The following is a 22046-nucleotide window of genomic DNA, read 5'->3' as shown; positions in this document are numbered from 1 at the left end:
CAAACAAATGAGAAACTAAGACAAATCAAAAACCAGAAATAAATCAAAAATGACAGGGAATACAAATCATATCTCAATAATAACCTTGAATATTAACGGCTTAAACTCATCAATCAAAAGACTTAGACTGGCAGATTGGATTAAAAAGCAAGACCCAACAATATGCTGTCTTCAAGAGACTCACCTCATGGGCAAAGACATCCATAGGCTGAAGGTGAAAGGATGAGAAAAAACTTATCACTCATATGGATTGCGTAAACAAGCAGGGGTTTCCATTCTCATTTCAGATAAAGTAGACTCCAAACCAAAGTTAGTCAGAAGAGAGAAAAGACATTTCATACTTCTTAAGGGAAGTAATTATAAATATTTATGCCACAAACAATGGAATATCTATGTACATCAAACAAACCCTTCTCAATTTCAAGAGTCAAATAGACCACAATACAATAAACTGGGTGACTTTAACATACCTCTCTCACTATTGGACAGATCTTCCAAACAAAAACTAAATAAAGAAACTATAGAACTAAATAATACAATCAATAATTTAGACACATATAGAATATTTCATCCATCAATGAGCAACACGTGACTCCTTTTCTAAAACAGACCATATCTCATGCCACAAAGCAACTCTTAGTAAATACAAAAAAACAGAGATAATACCCTCCATTCTATCAGACCACAATGGAATGAAATTAGAATGAATTAGAAATCAACAATAAAATAAAAATAGAAGCTACTCTAACAAATAAAAGACTAAATAATACACAATTGAATGACGAATGGATAGTAAAAGAAATCAAGGATGAAACAAAAAAATTCTTAGAGGTAAATGAGAACACTGATAAAACATATTAAAATCTCTGGGACACTATGAAGGCAGTACTAAGAGGAAAGTTTACTGCACTGAGTGCATTCATTTAAAGAATAAAAAGTCAACAAATAAATAACTTAACACTATATCTCAAAGCCCTAGAAAAAGAAGAACAAATCAATCCCAAGAGCAGAAGAGAGGAAATAATTAAAATCAGAGATGAAACTGAAACAAAAGAAACAATTGAAAAATTTGACAAAATGAAAAGTTGGTTCTTTAAAACAGATAAACCCCTGGCCATGCTAATGAAGAGAAAAAGAGAGAAAACTCAAATTACTAAAATACAAGAAGAAGAAGGAAATATCACAATAGATACGTGTGAAACACAGAAGATAATTAGAAACTATTTTGAAAATTTATACTGTAATAAAATGGAAAACATCGAAGACATCGACAAATTTCTAGAGACATATGACCTACTCAAACTGAATGAGGTCACACATGATTTAAACAGATCAATTTCAAGTAATGAAATAGAAAACAGCATCAAAACCTACCAACCAAAAAAAGCCCAGGACCAGATGGATTCTTAGCCAAGTTCTACAAGACTTTCAAAGAAGAATTAACACAAATACTCCTCAAAGTATTATATGAAGTAGAAAAGAAGGAAACTCTTCCAAACATTCTATGAGGCTAATATCACCCTGCTACCAAAACCAGACAAAGACACATCAAGGAAAGAAAACTTCAGACCAATATCCCTAATGAACACGAATGCAAAAATTCTCAATTAAATTCTGGCAAATCACATACAAAAACATATTAAAAAGATAGCGCACCACAATCAAGTGGGATTCATCCCAGGGATGCAAGATTGGTTCAACATCCGGAAATCAATAAATGTAATTCATCATAATAATAGACTTAAAAACAAGAATCATATGATCATCTCAATACATGCAGAAAAAAGTATTTGACAAAAAAAAAAACAAAACAGCACACCTTCATGTTCAAAACACTAGAAAAACTAGGGATAGTAGGAACATTCCTGAACATTGTAAAGAGCTATATATGTTAAACCCAAGGCCAGCATCATTCTAAATGGAAAAAAAATTGAAAGCATTTCCACTAAAAACTGGAAGACAAGGATGTCCTCTTTCACCACTTCTATTCCACATCATCCTTGAAAATCTAGCCATAGCAATTAGACAAAAAAAGAAATTAAAGGGATACAAAGAGGTAAAGAACTCAAAATATCACTATCTGCTGATGACATGATTCTATATCTAGAAGATCCACAAAATTCCACCAGAAAACTTCTAGAACTAATAAATGAACTCAGCAATGTAGCAGCATATAAAATCAACACCCATAAATCAAACACATTCCTATATATCAGCGATGAATCCACTGAAAGAGAAATTAGGAAAACTACTCCATTCACAGTAGCCTCAAAAAACAAAAACAAACAAAAAAAAAAACCCTGGGAATTAATCTAATGAAAGAGGTGAAAGACCTCTACAATGAAAACTACACAACACTAAAGAAAGAAATTGAATAAAACCTGAAGATGAAAAGATTCCCCATGCTCCTGGATAGGCAGAATTAATATTGTCAAAATGCCCATACTACCAAAAACGTTATACAGATTTAATGAAATTCCTATTAAAATCCCAATGACATTCTTCATAGAAATAGAAAAAGCAATCAAGATACTTATTTGGAAAAATAAGATCCAGAACAGCTAAAGCAATCCTTAGCAAGAAAAGTGAAGCAGGAGGCATCACAATACCAGACCTTAAACTATACTACCGAGCTATAGTAATGGCATGGTATTGGCACCAAAACAGACTTTTAAACCAATGGTGCAGAATAGAGGACACATAGACAAACCCACATAAATACGGCTATCTTATACTAGACAAGGGTGCCAAAAACATTCACTGGAGAAAAGATAGCCTATTCAACAAATGGTGCTGGCAAAACTGGAAACCCTTATGTAGCAAAATGAAATTAAACCTCTAACTCTCACCCTGCACAAAAATCAACTCAAAGTGGATCAAAGACTTAGGCACTAGAACAGAGACCCTGTGCCTAACAGAAGAAAAAATAGGTCCCAATCCTCACTATGTTGGCTTAGTATCCGACTTCCTTAACAAAACTCCTAAAGTGCAAGAAGTAAAATCAAGTATCAATAAATGGGACGGATTCAAATTAAAAGCTTCTTCTCAGCAAAGAAAACAGTAACATGAGGAGGCAGCCTACAGATTGGGAGAAAATCTTACCACATGCATCTCCAATAAAGCATTGATCTCTAGGCTATATAAAGAACTCCAAAAACTTAACACCAAAAAACCAAAAACCCAATCAATAATGGGCTAAGGAACTGAACTGACACTTCACAGAATAAGAAATACAATTGATAAATGAATATATAAAAAGGTGTTCAACATTTCTAGCGATTAGAGAAATGCAAATCAAAACTATTCTAAGATTTCATCTTACTCCTGTCAGAATGTCAATCATCAAGAATACAGCAACAATAAATGTTGGCGAGGATGTAGTAAAAAAGATACACTCATACATTGCTGGTGAGACTGAAAATTAGTGCAACCAATCTGGAAAGCAGTATGGAGATTCCTTAGAAAACTGGGAATGGAACCACTATTTGACCCAGCTATCCCACTCCTTGGTTTATACCCAAAGGACTTAAAATCAGCACACTATAGTGACGCAGCCACAACGTTTATAGCAGCTCAATTCACAATAGCTAGACTATGGAACCAACCTAGGTGTCCCTCAATAGATGAATGAAAAAGAATATATACTCAATGGAATATTACTCAGATTTAAGGAAGAGTGAAATTATGGCATTTATCAGTAAATGGTTGGAGGTGGAGAATATCATGCTAAGCGAAATAAGTCAATCCCACAAAACTAAAGGCCAAATGTTTTCTCTAATATGTGAATGCTAGTTCACAATAAAGTCAGGGGTGTGTGTGTGGCACTAGGGAAGAATAGCATTACCTTAGATTAGGTAGAAGGAAGTGATGGGGGGCATATGGGTATAGAAAAGATAGTAGAATGAAACAGACATGACTGTATGTATATTTGTGACTACATGACCAATATAATTCTGCAACATGTACACTCAGAAAAATGAAATTATATCCCATGTACGCATGATATATCAAAGTGCATAAATGTATTCTACTGTCACGTATACTAATTAAAAAATTTAAAAAATAAAATAACAAAAACATTTGTAAAACAAAACAAATTAGCAAATCAAATCCCTCAATGTATTAAAATGGCAATACACCATAAGCAAATACATTTTATCAAAGAAATGCAAGTTCATTTGATATTTGAAAAATCACTCACTATATTTCACCATATTTTGAGAATAATGAAGATAAAGCATACAAACAGCTAAAAATTCACAATTTTTTTAGATAGGGATCTCCACCCCTCCTCCCAAATGGTTATTCTTTTTTTAATATACTTTTAGTGTTGATGGATCTTTATTTTATTCATTTATTTATATGCGGTGCTGAGAATTGAACGCAGTTCTTCATATATGTGAGGCAAGCACTCTACCACTGAGCCACAACCCCAGCCCCAAATGGTTATTCTGTGTATTTATTTACCATGAATCAAAGTGATGTGATGTGAAGAGTTCTATCCTAGAAGTTGAGAAACTGAGTTCATTGCTTAGATAAGAGTTGGGAGTCTAATCATATTTCTTAAAACCCTCCAAACTCAAATATTACATAGGACTGAATGCAGCAATTACATCAAAGAAAGTATAGGGTAAATGTTGAAAGTACAGACTCTGGTGCCAGACTGTTAGGTTCAAGTCTTGTTCAAACACTTACTAGCTTCGTAACCTTGGAGTAAACTACTTACCTCTACCTAAATTTCCTCGTTTATACAATGGAGATAAATGATGGCACCTACTTCATGAGCTTGTTGCAATAAGTGAGTAAAGCACATAAAACAGTGCCTGGCACCCTGTATGCACTATATGAAAATCTGCTGCGATACCTGTGATAATGTTTCTGAAAAGTAATGAGGAAAATAAGATAAATACAGCTATAAAAGAATAGAGCTAAGAATCCCTAAAGTAGTTTGTAGGCTGAAAACTGTAGAAATAATAATTAAAAGGCAAGAAGAAAATCCAGTGCACCACTTCCTATCATTTCCTTTCCTCTTCAAGTGTTAATCACTTGACCTAAGAACGAAAATGTCAAATGAATCAGGGCTTGTATTGTCAACGATCTGCTAAAGAATGAGGAACTGGGACATTTGTATTTTTCTCTTTCTTGAGATATACATTTCCTAGCTAAGTAGTGCTCTTCAATTCAAATAAAAGTTAAACATAGCATTTAGCTCTTTCAAACTGAAGTCACTATTTGCTCCGTGGTCTTTGGACTTAGTTTTGCGCTTGGAGGTCTCCTCATCAATAACTGAACCAGTTTAAAGAAACAGTTTTTAGGGAGTTGCAAACTCCAGGAGGATAGCAAACCAACCCATTTGGGAATAATACTCATGGAAATTTTCTTTCTTATTTATGTAACAATGATTCTGGCAGCCCCAGATCTGCACATACCTCCTCTTCCTTTGCTTCAGTCTTGCTTAGGGACCCTTTCCTGCTTACCCCCTCATACACCACAGAATTAAAACTGAAAGCTAGAGATTTGCTACTGACTGGATGGCTTAATAAAACAATTTGAACTATATAAAATAATTCTTAAGACTTAGAAATACACCACAAAGGCTTTTTCCTTAAAGCAGAACATTTAAAATAATTAGTCAAAATTAATTCATACAAAATCAAATATATATTTTATTAGGTAATATCCTCTGTTATCTACAAAAGGAAAGGTCAAGTTACTATTCAGGAAGATAGCCACGTGGAGAAGGATATGAAGGAAGCAATATAGTTGGTTTCTTTAAGATTTTTTAAGTCCCTATACTTAAATTTTACACCAGCTCCACCACATACTAATGTAGCAAATATATCCTAAGTTTGAGGTATAAAATGAAGGTGTGAGAGCACACAGATCCCTTCCAGCTTCCTTTCTTTCTTCCAATTTTAAAATGGTGACAGTCTCAAAATGAAGACATAAATATAAAAGTATCAGATGTTTCATCTTAAGATTGAGAAAAGAAAGCATCAGCTCACCCTGTTTTTATGGGATTCAGTAATTTGGAAATAGCTTGCTTTCTTATCGCCTTTCATAAATACAACTGAGAAGTGGGAAATATAATATGTGTTTAAAGAACAACTCCACCTTCATATCAGTATATTGGAAACAAGAGTAAGAAATCAATATTGTGTTTCTTAAAATTAAAAATAAGAAGAGGCAACCATCTGTTAAGGAATACTCTGATAAAGCCAAAGTAGTTTATATTTCAAAATTTGAGTAGCTTTTAACAAGCTACCAGAATAAGCTATAGCCCATTAAAAAGAAGAAAAAATTCCCATGTTACAGAGATATAAACATCATGTTTCTTACTAAAGCCCAACTCTTTCTTAGTCAACATCCTCCAAACACACACACACACACACACACACACACACACACACACACACACTGATTGTCTTTAGTCAACAAAAATGTTGCCATCCATATCCCTTGACATTCAACTCTTCATTCTGTTAACAACACTTTCAGACCCTGTATTCTTATCCTCGGTATAGCAACTACTTTGATTACACACCTTCTCCTGAGATACATACACAAGAATTCTCTCACAGTTGGTAGAGTCTTAATAAAATTACTATGCAGATACAGGTTTCCACAATTGCAGGACAAAGACTTATTCACTCAACATATTCTAGGTTATTGATATAAACATTGGATTAAAATTTACCAAACTATATTACATCTATAACCTACTCACAGCTCTTGTATGTGGCCCTAAAACAGATGCTACAGGAGATTAAATTGGTTTATCATAATAAAATACAAAATAAGGGCCCACATACTATCATTTGCGACATTACCTTTAAAAGTAAGTCACGTATCCTGAACATCACTGACCTCTCAGAAGACTCTTGAAGGAATTCCATTTCTTCCAACCTTTAAATAACACAGGCTAATATGCAACCACAAGTACAGAGTTCCTGTGTTTCCAAATAAGATAATTTATGTAAATGTGCTTGTAAAGAGTAATATCCTCTACACATCTAAATTTTTCCATCATCCTCTTTATCATCAAGGGCCTCTCTCCATCTACCAAAGGTGCTATGAACATATTGTGACAAGGGTTCTTGATAGCAAAGAATAAATTCACTTTCTTTTTGCTATTTCTTTTATTTCATTATTTCATTTTCTCTTTTCTTTCCTTTTCTTTCATTATATTATAATCACTTTTGCTTTTTTCTTCCAGTAGCAATCCATTTCCCTATTTCCAACTTTATCCCATGTTAACTTCACTTCTGAATCAAAGGAAAAAGGAACTTGAAGATCAAATAAAGAATATGAATCTTGGATGCTATTAATGCACAGTGTGCACCAAAGGCAAAGGGCAACAAAATAAAACAACTTTGCTGTAGCAACAGAGGCCATGACTTACCGTCTGGTTCACTCTCTGACCCTGAGAGACTGCCATAGCTGCTCATTAGTGAACACAAAGCTGGTGTGACTTCCTTAGGTACAACTGTATGCTGTGTTTTTTCCTCCTTATCAGACTCTGAAATAAAAGGGGAAAGAACAAAGATTCAAACAGTGTATCTCCAAATATCCACCACTATAAAAAAAAGAAAGCTGTCTTCCAGTCTTTCATGCTAGTAAAAACAAAGGAATTTCTGCTGGGCACGGTGGCACATGCCTGATCCCAGCAGCTCGGGAGGCTGAAGCAGAAGGATGGCGCGTTCAAAGCTAGCCTCAGCAACTTAGAAGGCCTTAAGCAACTCAGCAAGACAAATTGTAGTATTTCCTTCAAAGACTTAAAGAAAGCCCACCCTCCTTTAATCCTTATGCAACATCCTACGACTTTCACTATAGTTACAGGTGATTAAACGAAAACTCAAATGGGCTGGGGATGTGGCACAGTGGTTAAGTGCCCCTGGGTCCAATCCTGGGTACCAAAATGAAAACAAACAAACAAACAAAAAACAATTTTCTGATCATTTCTTTAATCTTCCCAAAACACAAATTGCAGGAGTATTCTTAGTTTAAATCTTGACCAAAGAAGTTATGTGCTACAGGGAAGGAGAAGAATGAATGGAAGCTGTAAACAACTCAGTTAACTTACTGTGTTTCACAGGTTATGGAATCTAGGCCTGCCCTAAATTAACTTAATTACACAGGTTTTACTATTAATTTACAGGTAGTGGGAAGGCCAAAATTGATTTAACTTTACTGGATGAGGATCATTAACTCTGAAAATTCAATTTAGGAATAAAAAAATATATAAAAATATCCACCCCCTTTTGTTGTTTTCAAGACTAGTTTTTAGGACCCAAATAATATTTAAACCATTCTAGGCTTAGTGAAAGAGTTTTACTGAAATGAACCTACTCCAAAGATTTTATTATTTAGAACTTCTAAGAATTTATGTCAATAGGCCAACCATGAGAATTTAGCAAACACTAAAGAGCCTGCCAAAGGTAAAGTGTTTGATCAGAGCCCAGCAATCCTAGTTGTAGCCCCAGGACACCACCCATTACATTTATTTTTGGCAGCTCTAAAAAACACATCAACAACCAATAAAAATAAAGCCTGACTAAAGACAATAAGTAGCTTGTCCATTTAATGAACCAGCTCAACCTACAACCAATATGAAATGTCTCAAGAGGAACACTTAATGTTCACTAAGACAGTCCAAGGGAAACTAAAATATGCCACTAGGAAGTGTCAGTAACTTTTCATGTGAATGTTGACCAAGCACCTTCTGCTAAAGATATATCCATCCTCCTATGCCACCCACAATGCCAGCACCACATCCCCTAATACTGTTCCTTATTTTAAGCTAGATTATTACCTTTTCTCTTGGATGAATAAAGGAAAACATGCAATTTATATGAGCAGAAATCTACCACAATATTAGTACAAAGACTATTCATCCACTGTCTGAACAACCAAAGACAAAATAGTAGCATTTCCTTCAAAGACTTAAAGAAAGCCCACTCTCCTTTAATCCTTATGCAGCATCGTACGACTTTCACTATAGTTACAGGTGATTAAGCCAAAACTCAAAAGAATTCAAGTAAATTTCTTTCAAGTTACTTACTATAAAATGGTTGGGTCAATGTAAAATCTAGGCTACCTCCCCAATTCTCAAACTAATGAACTATAATGTCTCCTATAGATTATCATTATTATTAAAATGAAGCCCCTGTATCAAAATGTATTAATGGCCAACAATAATGTTAATGACTTTTTGTCACAGTTCCATTGCTTCCCCCCCCCCCCGCCCGTTTTATGGCAAAACTCTAAACAGCTACTTGATAAAATTCACCACAGAAATTTGGGTCTAAAATTTCCTTCAGTCCACTACTCCAATCTGTTTCTGAGGACCACCACACCAGAGAAACTTTTTCTTCTTCTGAGTTCACCTGGGTCCTCTGTGTTTCCAAATCTAAAGGTAATTTCTTGGTTCTCCTCTTATTTAACTTACCAACAGTATGTAATCATGTTCTGTTTTTTAAAATCTCATGGCTTCCAGAACCCTTTCACTTAGCTGTCTTTTCCCAGTCTCCCTTCTGAATTCTCCTCACTTACCAACTTCCAAAATTATGAAGTGACCCTGGGTCTAATTCTGAGAGACCTTTCTCTTTGTGCCTCCCCTTCCCTAGATGATCTGATGTTCCCTAAAATCTTAACATTATCTATATGCTTGTGAATCACAAATTTGTACCTTCAACCTTCAGTTTTCCCTTAACTCCAGAATAATACTAACTGCTCATCAAGCATCTTTACTTAGATGTCAATTATCTCAACTGTGTCCAAAATTAAACACTTGATTTCCACTTGGCACATGCCCTACAGTATCTCCCCCTTGATAAATATCAACTGTTTCTTCTTAGGGTTAAGCCCAAAATGTAGCAATTATCCATGAATCTTCTTTCTTTCTCATACCTCATCTATCCAATTAACAAATGCCAACAGTTATTTCAAAAACAAATCCAGCATCATACTTGTTTCTCACTACTTCCATTACAACTCAAGGCAACATTGCTTGCATGGAGAATTCTAACAGCCTCCTAGATCTTGACAGGACTCTGCCCAATTCTCTTCATAAAAAGTCTATTCTCTACCAAAAACATAGATCATATGACCTCTCTGCTCGACCTGGGAATAAAATCCCAAGACCTCCCTGGGCCTACACAGCTGGCCTGACTAGACTGGACCTTGCACTTGTCTTGTAACAAACCCACTTTCTTCCTGGCTTACACCACTGCCACCTGGCTGCTACCTCAGCATGCAAGGCAGCTCTCCCTGGGGTATGTGCACTTGCTGCTCCCTCTGCTGGGACTGCTGTAAGTATGCAGCACTCGGATGTCTTTTTCATGTCACCTCCAGAGTGCCTTCACTGATCACGCCACAGAAAACAGCAGAACTCCTCCAAACACCATTTTCCTATCCTTTACTCAGCTTCATGATGCTTATATCCACCCAACATATTGTGAGTTTGTTTACTGACTCTCCTTATTATGGTTTGAATGTGAGGTACCCCCCAAAAACTCACGTGTGAGACAATGCAAGAAGGTCTGGAGGAGAAATGATTGGGTCATGACAGCCTTAACCCAACCGGTGAAATAATCATCTGATGGGATTAAATGAGTGGTGAGTAGAGGTAGGTAGGGTGTGGCTGGAAGAGGTGGGTCCCCGGGGACATGCCTTTTGGGTATATATTTTGTATCTGGCTAGTGGAGTCCCTCTCAGCTACTAATCATCATATGAGCTGCTTCCTTTTGCCACACTCTTCTGCCACGATGTCGTGCCTTACCTCCAGCCCCAAGGAATGGAGCCAGCTGTCTGTGAACTAAGACCTCTGAAACCATGAGCCTCCAAATAAACTTTTCCTCTTCTAAAAGTGTTCTTGTCAGGTCTTTTAGTCAGAGCAATGAAAAAGCTGACTAAAACACTACCCAAACCAGAAGGCAGCTATAAGACAGAAGGGGTTTTGCTGTATTCTCAGAGCCAAGAACAATATGTAAGTATTCAATAAATATCTGAAGAACAAACTATTGCATGAATTAGACAAGGTTAATTAGCACAGAATCAGAGTGCTAGTAAGAGGTTGGGCCAGGATAGAAAACTAGATTTGCATGGATCTAAAGTGTATAACATGATTCCATTTTTATTTTTAAAAAATCATATAAATGGGCACAGGAGGTGGCTGGGTGAGGCTCGGTGGTAAAGCGCTTGCCTCCCACGTGTGAGGCACTGGGTTCGATCCTCAGCACCACATAAAACTAAATCAACAAAATAAAGATGCTGCGTCCATGTACAACTAAAAAATATTTTTTTAAAAAATGGGCACAGGAAAAACATTGGAAGGATACACAAAAATATGTGAGCAGTAGTTGAATTGTTAAGTTAAGAGAGCAGTTTTTAAAAATATTTTATGCTTTTAATATTCCCACACCTTCTCTATTACTTTTGTAGTGGGAAAAAAATAAAGAATGAAAAATAAAGAGAAACTGTGTTCTTCATAATTCAGTTCATAAACACAGGCAAGGCTTTAATTGGCCCATAGAGTCTTTTGCCCTCCTCCCTTTGGTTTTTAACTTTCCATTTGAAATAAGTTTGGAACTACCCAAGTATTACAAAGCACAGGAGTTTCCTTCCATATACCTCTCACTCAACTTCCCTAATGTTATCATCTCATATAACAAAAGACACTTATCATAGCCAACAAATGAACACCAGTGCCATCTTACTACCTAAGCTAAAGACCGTACTGTCATTTCCTCAGTTTTTCCATTAATGTCCTTTTCTAGTGCTAGGATCCAATCTACCATTCCAGACTGAACTTAGCTATCATGACTCCTTAGTCTTCTCCAAATATGTGATAGTGTCTTAATCTTTTCTTGTCTACCAGGAACATTTTTGAAGACTGTTGGATCAGATAACAGCAGAAAGTCCCTCAGTTTGGGTGTGTCTGACATTACTGATGATTAGACTGAGGCTAGGGATTTTGGGGAAGAATAATACAGGAGATGAAGCCATCTCATCACAACATAGCCCATGATATCAACATGACTTACCACTGGTGATGTTCACCTTGATAACTTGGTGCTCTGCCTGATATCTCTACTCTTATAAAGTTACTATTTTTCTCTTTCATTATTTACTCCCTGAAATGAGTTCATAAATTTATTCTTATTATTCTCAGCCCAACATTCCCTTTTGCTAAGATCCTTTATCATCCTAACACTGTCAATAAACTGGTTGTTCCCACATTTCCTGCCATCTATGAATTCAATAATTTGTCATGTGATTATCATGAAAGCAACTGTCATCTGAGCTGAACAGAGATTGGAATCAAACCTATAACAAAACATCATTCCACTCATTAATCATCTTTTGGAACTCCTCTTCAGTAGGAAGCATATGCAATTAAATACAAGCCTCACAATGTTACTGGAGGGGAAGGTCATACAGAATTTTTACATATACATTTTCATTTTTCTGAAGGGAAAAACAGAAGCTAAGGAGCTAAGGGATATCTGTGTGATAGCAATATTTGGGGATGTTCAATTTTTGCCTTTAAAGCAAGAGTCAACTTGTCCTATTAGTTATACAAGGAATTTAAGGATAAACCATAAACATATGAAAATATATTCTATACTTTGAAGAAAAATACTATTATGCAAATACAATGAATTAATGTCATTTGCCCATAGGGACCATGATTGTGCTCAGTAGTATAAATACTGGCTTCCACAGAATTACTGATTTATAAGCAAGAAGAAAAAAAAAAAAAAAAAAAAACTTGTAAAAAGGCCAAATTGCATCTATGGAAACTCAAAACAATCTTTAAAAAAAAAAAACAACTCCCAAGATTACAGCATACTTTGGAAATTACCCAACAAATCTTTCTCCCATAGCCTGCCTGCCCCATGAATTCCGGCCCAAGACTCAGAAAAGATGTTCTGAAATGAGGCTTTTCCACAAGAGACTTCTCTTAAAAACAAACAAAAAAAAGCATCTTTCTACATTTTTATGTATGTGTTATCCAGCTTTCCACAAAAGGGGCTATGAGTAACCAACTTCAACATCATTGTCTGTATGCTTATAAACACATTATTTTCCTATTAACTTACCAGAATCGCTATTTATCAAAACGCCAAGAGGATCTGCCTTTGCCTCAGGTGGACCTTCAGGCTTTGAACCAGGGAGGTTTTCTGATCCAGGGACACCGCTCTGTTTGACATCATCATTTTTCCATTTGTGTTGTCTACCAGGACTTCTGATCTTGGCCATCTGTGAATTTCTGGACATCCCCTTCATCTTGCTGGAATAAGAAAAATGCAATTCTTGGTATAAAAGTCACTAACCTTTCAAGGAAAAGTTGAAAAAGACTACTGAATGAAAAAAAAAAAAAAAAAAAAAGACAAAAAACCCAGATGTTAAACCAATCATTTGTTGCCTAGTACATTAAATAGACCAAAACAAACAAAAGTCTGTGGTTCCCAAATACAGAGAGGTCTTAGTAGAACTTTAAAAGGATAACACTCTACAATACACCATATTTTATTCATCCTCAGCCACACATTACCACCAATAAATATTTTTGCCCCCTGAAATTGAGCTGTGCTGTGCAATCACTGACAAATCACAATTCTACAGCCACCTTAAATAAAGTGCTCTTCAATCACACAACTACCTCTTTTACAAAGAAAACAAGTACTTAGGAGGCATTTTCTAATTTAAGTCAATTTAAGAACAACAACAAAAATTCATTAATAATAAATTCTCTATAAACAATAATCAAAGTGTCTTCTGGTAGAACTGAATTTCCTCAAGGACATGCATGCTATTCCAATTTGCCATTGTTTGGGCAAAACTCCTTTTTTTTTTTTTCTTTTTTTCATTAACAATGAGGTGACAGAATTAGAAATTGGGTCCAAATTTCAATTTTGTCTGTGTTCTTTGGATATATTAATATCCCTGAGCCTGTTCACTCCTTCACTTACAGAATGGAAATCAGAGACATGGAGAGAATTAAGATAATATAAAGTACTTCACTTAGAGCAAGGTAACATCTTGAGCCCTTAATAAACTATAGTTATTACTATAACACTTTCTGAATCATTTGTTGAACCAATATATTCAGTTTACATCTGCCATCCAAGGGCTCAAAATCCTTTCAGGGTCACTATAACTCTTACAGAATATCATTCCAAAACTTCATATACATATACTCCAAATTTTGCAGAAAGCCAAAATTTATCATGAACCAATTTCCAAGACCCATCCACAAGGATCTAAGAACTCAACAGCTTCATTGCAGGCAAAACAGGCACAGTTTTACTGGTTTGCCTCTGGTATACTCTGTCTCTGGCCCCACGAGGACAATGAAAAAATGCCATTTTCCTTGGGCTCCCACTCAGATACCTTCCCTGCATCCAGTTCCTATTGCATCTGACCATAGCTGCTTTTTAAATATTTATTTTTAAAGTATTCACTAATATGTAATGAGTTAGGATGATCCTTAACTGATAAGATCAATAAGATTTTATTTAAAAACTAGTATATCTGGTATCTGTACTCTACCCCTCATTTGAGAATGTAGTTCTACCACCTTACTTTTGACAAGCCTTTGAAAGGAAAAGTTCATTTAATCAATACTTTAAAACAGTTACAAAAGGTATAAGTAAAAATACAGATGTCTATAAAATGGACTCAGGAATAATTTTAACTAAAAAGCTAATATAGATGAAAATGGAGCATTAAAAAAAGCTCAATCAAAAAAAGCAAGGAAGTAACAATATGACAAATTAAAAAATAAAACAAGAGAAACAAATATAATGATGGTGATGAAAAACTACATTAGCAATTACACTTTACGTATACTTACATTTATATATATTTATATATATATATATTTATATATATACATAAACGTACATATACGTATATTCGTACATATGTATAAACTGAGGACTATTTAAAGACAAACGTTTTCAGTTTAATTTTTTTTTTTTTTTTGCGGGGGGGTGCCAGGGATCAAATTCAAGACCTCACACATGCTACGTAAGCGCTCTTAAAACTGAGATACACCCCCTACCTTCAGAATGGATTATTTAAAAGGAAAAAAAAAAGTTAAAAAATCCAAATTATATATTATGTAAGAAATACACTTTAAACATGACACAAAACATTTAAAAAGCAACAGGCTTTTGAAAACACTATCCTCTCTCCACTGCATTATATTGCCATCTTTATCATAAGTCAGGTGATTGTTTATCAATGGATCTGTTTATGATCCTTATTCTGTTCTATGTATCTGCCTATATTTGGCAGGTAAATGGATGGAGTTAGAGAAGATAATACTAAGTTAGCCAATCTCAAAAAGACAAATGTACAATGTTTTCTTTGATATAAGGAGGCTGATTCATAGTGGGATAGGGAGCGGGAGCATGGAGGAAAAGACGAACTCTAGGTAGGGCAGAGAGGTTGGAGGGGGAGGGTGGGGGCAGGGGGTTATAAATGATGGTGGAATGTGATGATCATTATTATCCAAAGTACATGTATGAAGATACTAATTGGTGTGAATATACTTTGTATACAACCAGAGATATGAAAAATTGTGCTCTATATGTGTAATTAGAATTGTAATGCATTCCATTGTCACATATAAATAATAAAAGAATAGATGTTAGATTTTACCATATATTTTTCCTTATGCATTAATCTAATATCATTTTACTCCTTCATTATGTTCATGTGTTAAATAACATTTTATTTTCAGTTATCAGACTCCTAGAATAAATCTCATTTGGTCATGATGTATGCACTTTTTTCATTTGGCTAGATTTGATTTGCTAAGCCCTTGTTTAGGACTTTTGTGTATTTACTCTCTATATATGCTTCTTATTTTCCATTATTATAATGTCCTCAAGATTATATATATTGGACTCTTGTTCTTTTTTGTTTTTGTTTTTTGTGGGGCTAGGAATCAAACCCAGAGCACTCTGTCACTGAACTACACCCTCACCCCTATATTGGACTCTTAAAATGAAATGCTGAGTTTTATAAAACTGGTAATAGTCCTGTAAATGCATGAAAGAATTTGAGTGAAGCCATCAAGACCTAAAAATTTCTTTTGTAGAAAGGTTCTTAATTATGGATTCAGTTTTCCTAATAGGCAACTACCAAAAAAAAGTCTGATGTTAACCTCTTGAGTCAGTTTTAGTAGTTTATATTTTAAATGTGTTGCTGAATTTCCAAGCATTTAGGGTTTTTCTAGTTGTCTTCCAATTTTTGGTGGAATTTCACTTAGGTTGTGCGATTTCAGTCCTTCGAAATGTATTGATATTTATTTTATAAAGTTATGTTATTAGATACATACAATTTTTAATTTGTTAATTTTAAACTGTTAATTTATTGTAGTGGTCTTCCTTTTTTTTTTTTTTGGTATTTTTTCAGTGTATATGTGTAGTGTAAGGGATTGAACCCAGGAGTACTCTACCATTGAGCAATATCCCCAGTCCTTTTTGTATTTTATTTTGAGACAGGATCTAGAGAAGTTGACTAGGATGGCCTCAAACTTGCAATCTTCTTGCCTTAGCCTTCTGAGTAGATGGTATTACAGATAGGAATCACCCTGCACAGCTACGCTGACCTTTTTAAGGTTATAAAATATTCTTGTTTATGTCTAATGATGTCACGCTTTAACATCTGTTTAGTCTGATACTAATAATGTTATACCAGGTTACTTTTGGTTGGTATTTACATAGCAAAACAATTAAAACTCCATCAACTGAAACTCCTAATGGGAAATTTTTAAAAAGGGACCTCAATCCTTATACAATAGTTAATTCTAGGAAAGGTAAAGCAACAAATCTTCCTATAAAAACAGGAATAGCTTCAAGAACTCCTTCAGAAAGTTTTCTTAAGCAGAACAAGAAATAGTATTCACCATAAAAATAAAACACAGATAAATTAGACTGGGTGAAAATTTAAAACTTTCATTTATCAAACGACAGCATTAGGAACTTCCATTCTGGTCAAAAGAAAGGAACACTGACCATATTTTTCCTGCCATCTGAATCAACAACAAAAAACTAGGCAAAATGCAGAAACAAGGGTTTCTATGACACAGGCTATCAAGCAACAGGAATACTGATTGCTGAGAGATGGGAAATGAATGAGCAGTGAGCCCTACAATTGCCAAGCTTACTGCCTGAGAGTTTCCAGATTGCCAGGAGGACTGCACCCAGCTGGAACCTGGTGGACTCCCTAAGTTGAGGAGTTGGAACTGGGACTCCAGGGAAAAAGACTTCTGCAGTTTTCAGAAATTCACAGAGGGCAAAAAGTTGTAAGAGACAGAAAATTCAATTATTTAGCAGAGAACTTATCAGCCCATACATGCAAGGAAACTATACAAGGGCCACGAAAGAACCACCCAAAAGATTAGAGGTAATGGTGCCTACACCTTCACATGAGAGTCAGAACACAGTACCTGTTTTCACCTACCAGCATAGGATAGTATCTCAGAAAATACATGCCACAGTAATGAGGAAGAGTTAGTTCCAAACTAAATACTGCTTTGGTCACACCCAACAATTCTCGAAAGCAAAATGCAAAAAGATCAGATTGTTGTTAAGCTACTTAGCTGTGTACCCTTCCCTCCCCTGCCAAATTTTTAAGAACATTTAAAGGAATGTAAAAATATTTAGCACCCAATGAAGTGGAATTTTCTTATATCCTGTCAAAAGTAATCAGACATGCATTCAAGCAGGAAAAACATGACCCATAATGAGGAGAAAAATACAAACTGATCCAGAACTGAAACAAACATTAGAATTAGCAAAGTTCAGTTATGATAATTGTAGTCCTCATGTTCAAAAAGTAATGTCTGAGATAAAAAATGCAAAATATACCTCGAGACAAAAATATGAGATTAATGCAAGATTAGTCACTGCACAAGAAAGAATAATAAACATAAAGGTATAGCATCAGAAACTAGTATGAGGCACGTAGAAAAAAAAGAATTATATAAAATGAAGAGAATTAGTGACTTAAGGGACAATTTCAAGTAGCCTAATATACATGTAACTGAAGTCACTGAAAGGGAGAGGGAGGTGAAGAAAAAAAAAAAATTGAAGAAATAATGGCCAAAATTTTTTCAGTTTTGATTTGAAACAAAACCCATAAACTCATAATTCAAGAAGCTCAACAAACCTTAAGCACAAGAAACATGAAGAAAACCAAGGCACATCATAATCAAATTGCTCAAAACCTGATGGAGTCAGAGAAAACAGGCACTTGTATAAAGAAACAGTAAAATGATAAGAGGAGGTTTTTTCATTGGAAAAACTGAGCAACACCTTGATAGCATTATAATTTTTTTTTTTTAAAAAACCTGTTAACTCAGAAGTACATATCCAGCCAAAATATCCTCTAAAAAAGGAATGCAAAAATAAAGGCTTTTTCAGACACACACGCTGAATGGAGTAATCTTCAGCAGACCCTCAGCTCACTATAAGAAATATTAAAGGAAGTTCTACAAGCAAAAGGAAATAAGCATCAGATGGATCTACATAAAAGAATGAAGAGCATCAAAACAGTAACCACATCGGTATCCTAGCTATCAACCAACCAAACCCCAGCTATGGCTGAACCTTTTCAGCAGATGTGCCTGGCTTCCATCTGACCCAGATATCTGAGTAATTATTAACTGTTATATATTTTAAAAAATAGAATAAAAACATTAAGAGAGTAAAAAGGCAAGCCAAAGATTAAGAGATAAATATATACACACACGTCATTCAAATGCATATCTAAGGAAATCCTCCAAATCAAGAAAAGCAATCCCAATCAAAAACTAGTCAAAGACTTGAACTTGTACTTCATAAGAGAATATTACAACAGGCAATAAGCATATGACAAGATGCTCAACACCATTAGTCAGGAGGGAGCTGGCACAACATGGGAGAAAGGTGCAACATTACCAATTATTGATTAATGTAAAAGAAAAATTACATGCCATTAGCAGAAGGACAAATTCATTCAACCACTTTGGCAAATTGTTTGGCCCTAGCCAATAAAGCTAAACATACAACTACCCTATGACCTAGCATATGTAATAATGAGTATTAATGTCACAAAATACTGTAAAATATGTGCAAAAGAAAGTTTACAGCAGCTTTATTCACAACAGGCCAACCTAAAAATAACCCAAATGACCAACAGCAGAATATTAAAATTATATACATAATCTCAAAACTAAATTCTATAGAACAATAACAATGAAACAATTTTCAAGTACATATGATATGGATAGATCTCACAAAATAATTTTGTGCCCTAGAAATCACATAACTAAGAATACAAATGATATGATTTCATTTATATAAAGTTCTGGGAACAGGCAAAGTAAATTTATGATGATGGAAATCAGAAAAGGGGTTATCACTGGGGAGCAGGGAAGGCTTAAAAGCTTTGTGAGGTGAAGATGTTCTGTATATTAATCTGTGTGGAGGTTACACAGATGTGCTGGAGTCTGTGTGCATGCATGTTTATGTACGTAAAAACTTCATCAAACTTTGCATTTAAGATTTATATATTGTAATTATATTACAATGTCAATAAAAAGTAAACAAAATGAAAAAGTTGAAAAAAATTCAATGAAAGTGAAAGGGAGCGTTGTGGAAAGATTATGTCATACACTGCCAATGGGAGAGCAGACTGGGCCAACTTTTATGACAGATATTTGGCAGCATCTATCAATATTATAAACACACATACCCTTTAACCCAGCAAATCCATTTCTAGGAATCCATCCTTAGAAATACTTCGGTAAGTTTTTTATGTACAAAGGCAATAATGGCCACTTTTTACTAGTTAAAGACTCATAAGAACTTAACTAGTTAAAACAACAAAAAGGCAGGACATCTGTAAACTTCCTACACATCTTTAAACAATGAGGTTTGTGATCAGGATGGTGGCTCATGCCTGTAATCCCAGGTACTTGGGAGGCTGAGGAAGGAGGGTTACAAGTTCAAGGCTAGTCTAGACCCTGAACAAAAAGGGCTCAGGGTATGGCTCAGTGGCAGAGTGTTTGCCTATTATGATCAAGGCCCTGGGTTTAATCTACAGTATTACATTAAAACAATAATGATAATAATAAAGAGGTTTGTTATATATTAATATTGGATGATCTCCAAGTAAAATTTTCAATGTCTAAAAAACAAAATGCATTAGTGTCAAAAATGGAAGGAGAAAAAAAAAAAAAAGACCATATCCTTCATTTATGTCCTATACAAATGGAGGTTCTCTGGAAAAATAAACTGGGTTGCCTCTGAGAAAGAAGATTAGCTGGGAGACAAATATTAAAAGGACTTGTTTACTATATCTTCACTATATTTTTTATAAAAAGTAAAAAAAAAAAAAAAAAGAGTTACTAAAGCAAAGATTTCAGAATTGGGAATGGAGAGATTTTAAGAGTTTGGTTTTTGCTCCTTTGTATAACATACATATTCTCAGTTAAAATGAGCACTGAGAATATCAACAATATTAAAAAACTTACCCATACTGTGTCGTTGTCAATACTTCTCCTCTCTTTTCCCTTTCAAGTTTTAACTTTTTCTTCCTTTCAATGTTAGCCAGAGTTGGGTAATTTCTAGAAAATAAAAGAAGTTAATCATGAAAGTGTTTTTTGAGTATAACTTTAAGCAACCAAGTAACTACTGAATTTATAAGTTTTTAATGACTAAAAGAAATCAATAAAAATCTTCAATTACTTCTAGAATTTTTTAAAGAGGGAAGAATCTAAACTGTAACTATGTTACTCAAGGCACAGACCAGCTGCTGATCCACTAACTTTGCTACCAGTCTACAACTAGGTAAGAAGCTTATGCTAGAATTTTTTTTAAAGTATATAACGTGCTCAAACTGATCTAATATGTCTACTTAGCATGTACCTACAATTACTTAAGAAAAAATTTAAGTCTATTCAGTTACTTATGCAAATATATGCTAGATACACTTAAAGTTACCAAAATAAGTGATAGTTCTCAAAAAATTGTCTCTCAGGAAGAACAGGAAAAGCTCAAGAACAGCTGTAACATAAGACAAAATATAATAAGTATCCAAAAGACTATAAAGATTTGGTGGGTGGGGGCTGGGGAAATAGCTCTGTTGGTAGATGCACAAGGCCCTGGGTTCAATCTCCAGCACCCCCCGCCCCCCCCCCCCCACACACAAAGATTTGGTGGGGGGAAGGAAAGATTATATCAAAATGCAGAAATCCAGGAAGAAAGGAATTTGAAGGAAATTGGTCTTAAATGCTGTTAAGAAATAGCAACCATAAGGGAGCTTCAGAGTGTTCTAAGTAGAACAAACAACATAAACAAATCAAGACCTCAGAAAGTCCAAAAGATACCCAGGGAATAACTTTCTATGAAACTTAAAATAGTTACAGGCAGTCAAACTGGAAAGGGAGGTTCAGGCCAAAAGTTTATACTTAAGTCAGCAGGTGATGAAAAGCTACAGAAAGTTATGAACTCATGTTTGAGGCTGTGATTAAGATACAATCTGACAGCAATATGCAAGATGAATCGTTTTCTTTGTTTCCTGGCACAGCTATGTGGAGATACAGGCCTCAAACTCTGATGCTGAAGAAGATAGAGCACTGAAATATAAAAAAACACAAAAGAAGGGGAACACAGACTGCTCTCACCACACAGCCTGGCCACCGATAAGGGTAAATTTTGAGAAACGTTAACAAATTGTGTTCTGCCATTGTTTCTAGAACACTTCATCTTTTTCTTCTTAACATCTGCATGACTAACTTGAGTAGCACAGACAATAAAATATAAGGCCTAGAGGTTAGCCATACTGGAAGATGGGAATGGAAATGACACTGGTAGGTGGTGAAGTAATCAGAAAAAAGGTGATGAATTTCAATAAGGGCAGTACAAAGCAATACATCCAGCCAAGAAAAATAACCTCCATAAATAAAAGATGATGAATGTCCAAGATATAAATAAACCTAAGAGGAAAAGATCAAGGTCACAGGAGATAAAAATCTGACAGCA

At 34.9% G+C, this 22046-nt stretch overlaps 1 protein-coding gene across 3 annotated transcripts in view; it reads right to left on the bottom strand.

The window, feature by feature from the left end:
- Nufip1 (nuclear FMR1 interacting protein 1) overlaps window positions 1–22046 on the bottom strand; it is a 43142-nt gene that overhangs the window by 4113 nt on the left and 16983 nt on the right. Inside the window, exons 6-9 of one of the 3 annotated variants that reach the window (XM_058582587.1) lie at window positions 20537–20629; window positions 13104–13294; window positions 7403–7519; window positions 6868–6950 (exon numbers count right to left, since the gene is read on the bottom strand). In XM_058582587.1, the coding sequence (XP_058438570.1) occupies window positions 6871–6950; window positions 7403–7519; window positions 13104–13294; window positions 20537–20629 (481 nt within the window). In that variant the 3' untranslated portion in view covers window positions 6868–6870. Of the gene's footprint in view, window positions 1–6830; window positions 6951–7402; window positions 7520–13103; window positions 13295–20536; window positions 20630–22046 lie in introns of all 3 variants that reach the window. The other 2 variants (XM_058582588.1, XM_046454297.2) reach the window with 2 other exon arrangements.

Source organism: Marmota monax, unplaced genomic scaffold, assembly GCF_021218885.2.
Source record: "Marmota monax isolate L192 unplaced genomic scaffold, Marmota_monax_Labrador192_F-V1.1 WCK01_AAM20220418_F8-fsc00011, whole genome shotgun sequence".
In the NCBI taxonomy this organism is placed as follows: Eukaryota; Metazoa; Chordata; class Mammalia; order Rodentia; family Sciuridae; genus Marmota; species Marmota monax.
This window is presented reverse-complemented; position numbering and strand designations above follow the sequence as displayed.